The 8,965-nt window shown below is 43.1% G+C and overlaps 1 protein-coding gene across 2 annotated transcripts; it reads left to right on the top strand.

Annotated features, from left to right (window-relative positions):
* Positions 1-208: 208 nt before the first annotated feature.
* On the top strand, positions 209-8,031 carry LOC127533647 (uncharacterized). 2 transcript variants are annotated; one of them, XR_007941413.1, is made up of 3 exons: positions 209-527; positions 683-7,826; positions 7,982-8,031. XR_007941413.1 is itself a non-coding variant. In XM_051947278.1 (2 exons), exon 2 carries the CDS (start codon positions 1,375-1,377, stop codon positions 7,375-7,377), a length of 6,003 nt encoding a protein of 2,000 aa, XP_051803238.1. In that variant the 5' UTR covers positions 209-527; positions 683-1,374; the 3' UTR covers positions 7,378-8,031. The 2 variants fall into 2 exon arrangements, 1 of the variants encoding a protein (XP_051803238.1); XM_051947278.1 differs by having other exon boundaries at positions 683-8,031.
* The last annotated feature ends 934 nt before the right edge of the window (positions 8,032-8,965 follow it).

Genomic DNA, 8,965 nt, shown 5'->3' with positions numbered 1-8,965 from the left:
GAAAATCTCCAGTTCGCGTACCGGCCTGGGCCTGGGATCTTTCTGCATGGAGTTTGCATGTTCTCCCTGTGTGTCTGTGGGTTTTCTCCTGATATTTCAGCGTCCTCCCACAGTCCAAAAATATATGCTGAGGTTAACTGGTGATTCTAAACTGTTCGTAGGTGTGAATGTGAGTGTGATTGTTTGTCTCTATATGTAGCCCTGTAACTGTCCAGGGGACAGTAATTTAATTGTGGTCTCATTTATTGTTTTGTTATTGTTTTTATAAATAATACGTAAAATTATAAAAATTGATTTAAAGGTAAAATAAATAAGGTTTATATGTTTAATGTTAAAAATGCAACACTGTTTTTAAATGTTTTTGATAGATATAAATAAGTCACATGACCACGGTTTAGTTCAGGGTTCAATGTGAAGGATTGTGGGAAATGCAACATGGCAGCAGAGTCATACACCATTACAACGTGCTACAGAGAAGAAGACAAACTAACAAGCGAACTATTCCGATGGTCTGAGAGGCGCACACGGTAACTGTGACTTATTTATTTCATGTTATTCATATTTGTTTCATGTTTTTGTAAAAGTCTTTTGTGTAAACAGTTTTTATAGCAGGTGTATGTGATGAGATAATTTTCATGTGAGTTTGTGTAATTTAAAGGTTTCTGTGTCTTTTATTTTGTAGTTTTCACGGTGTCTGCTGACTGGAGAGGGATAATAAAAAGTTAAAAGACATCTGTATGATTCGTGGCCTTCATAAACATCAGACCTGAGTAGTTACAGTGAAAACGTAACGCCCAACGTCGGTAAGGCCGAGAGTCCGGAGTGAGGAGCAGCGAGCGGTCCGCGAAAGAGAGAGAGGGAAGCCGATCGAGGGAGTAGCGGGTGACCGGAGGGACGCCGATCAAGAGGAGAGAGGGAGAGCCGTCACCGGGTGAAGAATACCGTATATCGCGGCAGCGTGGACCACAGCTCTGCAGACATCCTGTTCAGGCATCAGCGTGCAGTGACTGTTCATCCGGGCGCTGTCAACAGAGAAGCGGCTCTACGTACGGCGGCAGGTTTGTCGGTACAACCATACACTTCTCCAAGGACCATAACGTACTTTGAAGAAACTGGTTTAAAAGGAAAACGACCACATACTGGTTTATTAAAGAGACATATATTCATAGACTTATGTTTCTGGTTTACCATTGTAATTGTTGTCAATATTTGAATGATGTTCTTTATTTGAGAGTTTAAATGCACATTCAGAGGAGATATTGAGGTGAACAGAAGTTGCACTTGCATTGCATTGGCATAGCTGGTGGTAGTATGTTGTCATTTAAGCATTTAGAATAAGTTGACGTTACATAGTGCTTTTCTTCAGCCGGTAAAATGTCAGTTCATGAGGAAAATTCACAAGGTAGTGAAATACAGATTAAGTTCCTTCAAGACGAACTGAACCGATTAAGTGAACAATTACAATCACAAACAAATGATGCTGAAAAGGAGAAGTTAGAATCGCTTATAGGTGATGTTCTTGCTAAAATAGAAATACTCAAAATGGCAGCGGTCGAGCCTTCTTCCACTGCATCCCACACAGTTGAACTCAGGAAATCTACACGAGAAAGAAAGTTAACCCCCAAAATGCTAGAATACAAGCAACAAGAGGCTCTTCAGAAGGAAGGTAAATTTATCAAGTTCTATGAAAAATGGAAAGAGCAGGTTAAAATTGCATGTAACACACTTAAGGATGAGTGCTCAGATCAAGACTTAGGTGACATGATGGATGCTGTTGAAGAACTGGAGAAATATGTGAAAGATGCGTATGAAAGTATACGATCTCAATCAGCACCTTCTACTGAGGTTAGAAGAAAAATGGACTCCTGCACAGCTGTAACAAGAGATTTGATGGAACTCATGAAGGTTCGCATGAGTGAAGTGGGACAAGAAGAATTTGATGCTCAGGCAGAAAGCGTAAGGCTTCGTTTAGTACTTCACAAAGAGTATGCTCAGTCAATATTTGGGTCTATAATGGCTAAATCTGCTGTTCAGAGCCACCACTCAGGCCGGTCAAGTTTATCAGAGGAAAGCATTGCAGCAAAAAGAGCAGACTGTGCAGCACAATTGGCTGCAAAGAAGGCTGAAATTAACATGGAGGAGGCAATAGCTTCACAAAAGCAAGAACTTAAAAGACTAGAAAATCAGAGAGATCTAAATGTGCTGGCAGCCAAGCTTAAGGTGTACTCTGAAGCTGACTCTGGTGAGGCTTATGACAAAAATGAAGCAGAGTGTAGTAAGATGACTAGTTGTCCTCCTGCACCTATTAAGAAAATTAAAAAGGAACAAACATGCCAGAACAAAATTGACGAGCAAACTAATGTCAATTCCTCTGAAGCCTCATTAGTTCAAGCACTGCATGACACAATGGTTCTTACCAGACTTCCTGCTCCAGAACCTCAAGTCTTCTCAGGAGATCCACTTAAGTTCTTAGAGTGGAGCACAAGTTTCAAGACACTGATAGAACGTCACTGCACAAATCCAGCAGAAAGGTTGTTCTATCTCCAGAGATATATCAGTGGAGAGGCCCAATCTGTAGTTGAAGGAAGCTTCTTCAGGAAAGATGATGAAGCTTACAGCCAAGCATGGGAAGCACTGAATGCCCGGTATGGACACCCTTTCGTAATCCAACGTGCCTTTAGAGAAAAACTGAACAACTGGCCAAGGGTTGGTTCAAGAGAGTCAGGCAAGCTAAGACAATTCAGTGATTTTCTGATAGCCTGTAGCAATGCCATGCCACACATCAAAGGGCTTCAGGTGTTAAATGACTGTGAGGAGAATCAAAAGATGCTTCAAAAACTCCCTGACTGGTTGACCTCTCGCTGGAATCGACATGTTACAAAACAGCTGCGAGAAACAGAAGAATACCCCAATTTTAAGAAGTTTGCTGACTTTGTGGCAAAAGAAGCAGACATTGCATGCAATCCTGTGACATCCTTTCAAGCCTTGAAGTCTACTGAAGAAAAGCCATCAAGAGATGCAAAGCGACCAAAGGCCAATGTGTACGTTACAAATGTGAGAGCATCAGATAAAACATTGTCATCAGCAAAAACACACAGTGCTGTAGAGAATAGCTTTAAAAATCAAAGTGAACCAAAGAAAGTGAGTACTTCATTATCTACAAACCCTGTCCCCTGCATGTTTTGTGAAGAAAGTCACTCTATCCACAAATGCCACAAGTTCTCCAGTAAGCCTGTAGAGGAAAAGAAAAGGTTTATAATGGACAACAACTTGTGTTTTGGCTGTCTTAGAAGAGGACACAATTCAAAGAACTGTAAGAACAAGGCTACTTGTAGCATATGTAAGAAACCTCATCCCACACCACTTCATGTGGACCGACCTGCTGCAGACACATCCTCTCACGTCTTACAAGCAGAAGAAAACACATCCTCCCTGTCCTGCTGTGTGGACAGAGGCGAGGGTGGGAGTACGTCTATGATAGTGCCTGTGTGGGTTTCTTTAGCCACCACCTCTGAAACAGAGACATTAGTGTATGCACTGTTAGATACACAAAGTAGCAACACCTTTGTAGATCAACAGATATGTAAGAAGCTGGGAGCAGGTTTAGAGCCAGTTAAGCTAAAGCTCACTACTATGATGGGAAGAGATTCTGTTGTACAGAGTGAGAGAGTTAGTGGGCTTAGAGTTAGAGGGTTTTCCTCACAATGTTTTGTCAACCTGCCACCTGCTTATACCAGAGACTTCATCCCCCTTGAACGTTCTCATATTCCCACCACCGAAACGGCTAAAGAATGGAAACATCTCAAGCGAATAGCTCCTGAAATACCAGAATTGATGGAATGTGACGTTGGCCTACTCATAGGCTATGACTGCCCAAGAGCCTTGGCTCCACGTCAGTTTATAACAGGAGGTGATGATGAGCCTTATGGCATTAAAACTGACCTCGGTTGGAGCATTGTTGGAAGCTCAGCAGGTGTAGCAAGGTCAACTGAAGTAACAGGTTTGTGTCATCGTGTGTCAGTCAAGGAATGTCCAACCTTGACACCAGCTACTGTCATCAGAGCACTCGAAGCTGATTTCAAAGATGCCAACTGTGGGGAAAAGAGCATCTCACAAGATGACATTCTGTTTATGCAGTTTCTTAATGAAAAGATACACCAGAATGCTGATGGGCACCTGGAAATGCCACTCCCCTTTAAGGCTCGTCCACAGTTGCCAGAAAACAAGCGGCTGGCTCTGGTGAGGCTGAAGCAACTGCAAAGAAAATTTGAGAGAAATCACAAATTCAAGCATGACTACATTAAGTTTATGGAAGGAGTCTTCAGGGATGGAGATGCAGAGAGGGCTGAGAACCAACCCATGCCAGGAAATGTGTGGTATATTCCCCACCAGGGTGTGTATCACCCCAGGAAGCCAGAGAAAATCAGGGTTGTTTTTGACTGCTCCGCCAAGTATGAGGGCACAGCTCTAAATGATCACTTGCTTGCCGGACCTGACCTCACAAACGGACTGACAGGAGTGCTCTGCAGGTTCTGCAATCACCCAATTGCAGTGATATGTGACGTGGAAAAAATGTTTCACAGATTTCATGTAAACCCAGAGGATAGAGACTACTTACGTTTCCTGTGGTGGGAAAATGGCGACGCAACATCTGAGCCAGTCGAGTATCGCATGCGGGTCCATCTCTTTGGAGCAACATCTTCTCCTGGTTGTGCAAATTATGGAATGAAGTATCTCGCAATAAAAAATGAAAAGGACTATCCCGCAGCAGCTGACTTTATCAGAAAGAATTTTTATGTGGATGATGGCCTTGTCAGTGTAGAGTCCGTGGGCACAGCCATCAAACTGGTCAGAGAAGCACAAAATGTGTGTGCAAAGGGGAGATTACACCTGCACAAGTTCATCTCAAACAACAGACAAGTTTTGGAATCTATTCCTGACAGTGAACGTGCTATTGGAGTTCATGATGTGGATCTCAGTCACGCTGAACTTCCAGTTCAGACTGTGTTGGGAGTAAAATGGAGTGTGGATAGTGACACCTTCTCCTTTAAGGTCGACCTGGAGGTGAAGCCTGCAACACGGCGGGGAATTCTCTCCACGGTTGCCTCAGTGTTTGACCCGCTAGGTTTCCTAGCTCCTTTCCTGCTACTGGGAAAGAAAATACTACAAGAAATGTGCCAAAAGGGCATAGGATGGGATGAACAACTACCCACAGAGTTAAAACCACGATGGCAGAGCTGGTTAAATGACCTAGAAAATCTGCAGAAACTCCAGATCCCAAGATGCTTCACTCCTGAAAACCTTGGGAAGGTACAGAGGATGGAACTGCATCACTTTTCTGATGCCAGTAGCCATGGATATGGCCAGTGTTCCTACATTAGAGTAGTGACAGAGGATAAAGTGCATTGTTCCTTAGTCATAGGTAAGGCGAGGGTCGCACCTACAAAGGTTGTCACCATACCCAGACTAGAGTTGACAGCTGCAGTGGTCTCTTCAGCAGTCAGTAGTGTATTGAAGGAGGAGCTGGAGCTCAAAATCGACCAAGAGTACTTCTGGACAGATTCTCAGGTAGTTTTGGGCTACATCAACAATGACGCTCGAAGGTTTCACGTCTTTGTTGCAAACAGAGTGCAAAGAATCAAAGAAACGACAGACCCAACACAGTGGAACTATGTCGACAGTGACCAAAACCCAGCGGATCACGCTTCCAGAGGCCTGAAGGTGTCAGAGTTGATGAATTCAACCTGGTTTACAGGACCAAAATTCCTGTGGGAGAGAGAGATTGTGACACAAAAACTTACTCCACAGCTTATGATTGGAGATCCAGAAGTAAAAACAACACACATACTACAAGTAAAAGTAGTTGAAGAGGACAGTTTTTTGCAGAGATTTGAGCGGTTCTCAAAATGGCATACAGCACTGAATGTTGTTGCTCGAATTCAGAAATTAGCAAAGGGGACCAAAATGACAGAGCCTGTAAATGTCGAGGACAGAAGAAAAGCTAGTCTTGTACTTGTGAAGTTAGCACAGAAAGGTGCATTCAAAGAGGAAGTGCAAATGTTAAGTCACGGTAATCTGCCACGCAGCCATCAGCTGTTTCAGCTTGACCCTGTAGTGCAGGATGGGATCCTCAGGGTGGGTGGGAGATTGAAGAAGGCCTCCTTACCTCTGGATGAGAAGCATCCTGTTATCTTACCAAGAGACAGTGTGGTCACTCGTCTGATATTAGGCTACTGTCATGATAAAACTCATCACCAAGGTAGAGGACAGACTCTCAATGAGCTCAGAGCAAATGGTTACTGGATAGTTAGTGGCAGTAAAGTTGTAGCAAACTACATCAAACAATGTGTCACATGCAGGAGAGCTCGAAGACCAACAGAAACGCAAAAAATGGCTGACCTACCTGCTGACCGCGTGGATCCCTCACCACCATTCTCCTTCTGTGGGATGGATTGTTTTGGGCCTTTTATGACCAAGCAAGGTCGTAAAGAGACTAAGAGGTACGGTCTCATATTCACCTGTCTATCATCCAGGGCAATCCATATTGAAATGCTGGAAGACTTAACAACGGATGCCTTCATAAACGCATTGCGGTGCTTCATAGCCATTCGTGGAGCTGTGAGACAGCTTAGGTCAGATCAAGGGACAAATTTTGTTGGAGCTAAAAATGAGCTCACAAAATCTTTGAAAGAAGTCGACACAGACAGGTTAAAGGTTTACCTGGCAGAGAAACAATGTGATTTTATTATGAATGTTCCTGATGCCAGTCACATGGGTGGAGTTTGGGAGCGGCAGATCAGAACAGTTAGGAGCGTCCTTAGCTGGGTTCTCTCTAAGAGTGCAGGAAGATTAGATGATGCTTCTCTAAGAACATTTTTCTATGAAGCCGTGTCAGTCGTAAACAGCCGCCCACTCACCACTGACAGTATCAGTGATCCCAAAAGTTTAGAGCCACTCACGCCTAACCATTTGCTTACCATGAAAAGTTCTGTCCCACTGCCTCCTCCAGGAGAATTTGTAGCAGAGGATGTATATGTTAGGAAAAGGTGGCGCAGAGTCCAGTATCTGGCGGAACAATTTTGGAGTAGATGGAGGAAAGAGTACCTAGCAAACATCACCCTCAGACAATGCTGGCATTCTTCAAAGAGAAATGTGAAGGTTGGAGATATTGTCATTGTGAAAGAGAAGGAAATTCCCCGTAATGAGTGGAGGCTTGGAAGGGTACTAGATGTTTGTAAAGATGAGGATGGACTAGTACGAAAGGCTACTGTACAAATGGGAAGTCGAAAATGTGGGGACAAGAGTCAACAAAACACTACTTCATCCATACTTGAACGTCCTATTCATAAATTAGTTGTGCTTGTAGAAAACAAGTAAAGTATGTTCCACAGGAACCAAAAATCAAACCACTTCCCAAATACCAGATGTTTAATTGATGAAATTACTGGATTTATTCAATGTTTGTGTAAAGGTTTCATAAATTACAGTAATTTGGTGGGAGTGTAACTGTCCAGGGGACAGTAATTTAATTGTGGTCTCATTTATTGTTTTGTTATTGTTTTTATAAATAATACGTAAAATTATAAAAATTGATTTAAAGGTAAAATAAATAAGGTTTATATGTTTAATGTTAAAAATGCAACACTGTTTTTAAATGTTTTTGATAGATATAAATAAGTCACATGACCACGGTTTAGTTCAGGGTTCAATGTGAAGGATTGTGGGAAATGCAACATGGCAGCAGAGTCATACACCATTACAACGTGCTACAGAGAAGAAGACAAACTAACAAGCGAACTATTCCGATGGTCTGAGAGGCGCACACGGTAACTGTGACTTATTTATTTCATGTTATTCATATTTGTTTCATGTTTTTGTAAAAGTCTTTTGTGTAAACAGTTTTTATAGCAGGTGTATGTGATGAGATAATTTTCATGTGAGTTTGTGTAATTTAAAGGTTTCTGTGTCTTTTATTTTGTAGTTTTCACGGTGTCTGCTGACTGGAGAGGGATAATAAAAAGTTAAAAGACATCTGTATGATTCGTGGCCTTCATAAACATCAGACCTGAGTAGTTACAAGCCCTGTGATAGACTGGTGACCTGTCCAGAGCGTCTCCTGTCTTCACCCTCAGTCAGCTGGGATAGACTCCAGCCACCCGTGACCCTAATGAGGATTAAGCATTGTATAGATAATGGATGGATGGATGGACTTAAACTGTTCATTAATTCATTACTTCTGTGACAGAAAATCAAAATGAACTCTTTCGGTGAGGTTCAGGAGCAAGACCCCATTTCAAACACTCTAGTTCTTGTCCTATGTCTCTAAATACCCACCCTTAGCTCCATAGGCGTCAGTTTAGGGGGGGACGGTGGGGACGTGTCCCCCTCACTTTTTGTCAGGGGTCATTTTGTCTCCAACACATTCAAATTCTTCACATGTAAGCCGTTGTAAACGCAGTTATTTTCAGCAGTATAGAAAATTCCGACGCTCCTGAACGCACCATCCGCACTCGGCCGAGAGTTGCACAGACATGCAGCACACCTTCGTGAGGTTAAAAAAAACGTGCAGATGCTAAATTTGCGCCCGTGCCAAGTGGAAGCTCTGACCAGAGGCGTGCAGGGGCAAAATTTCGGCCCGGGAGAATTAGTACTATAGCGGCCCACAGACCTCTTTACCTGTATGTACTGATAGCTTAACAGGTTGAGTCTCCACTTTTGGTGCGGTGGTTGTGAGTTCGAGCCCAGCTTGTAGCATTTTGCCGCCGTTCTTCGACATTTTCTCAAAGTGCTGTGGTCTCCATCCCCCCCACTTTTAAAAACAAACTGACGCCCTTGCTTAGCTCACTTGTTCCCTGGGCCTCACCCTCCTACTCTCTCCTTTCTTTATGAGCGAGATATGGGAGATCCTTAACAAGACCTTCTCCTCACCGCAGCGGTTTATCTTACATCCCATCACCATCACACT

This window comes from Acanthochromis polyacanthus, chromosome 4, assembly GCF_021347895.1.
Source record: "Acanthochromis polyacanthus isolate Apoly-LR-REF ecotype Palm Island chromosome 4, KAUST_Apoly_ChrSc, whole genome shotgun sequence".
Lineage (NCBI taxonomy): Eukaryota > Metazoa > Chordata > Actinopteri > Pomacentridae > Acanthochromis > Acanthochromis polyacanthus.
Note: the sequence above shows the minus strand (reverse complement) of the source record. Positions and strands in the feature narration are given on the sequence as shown.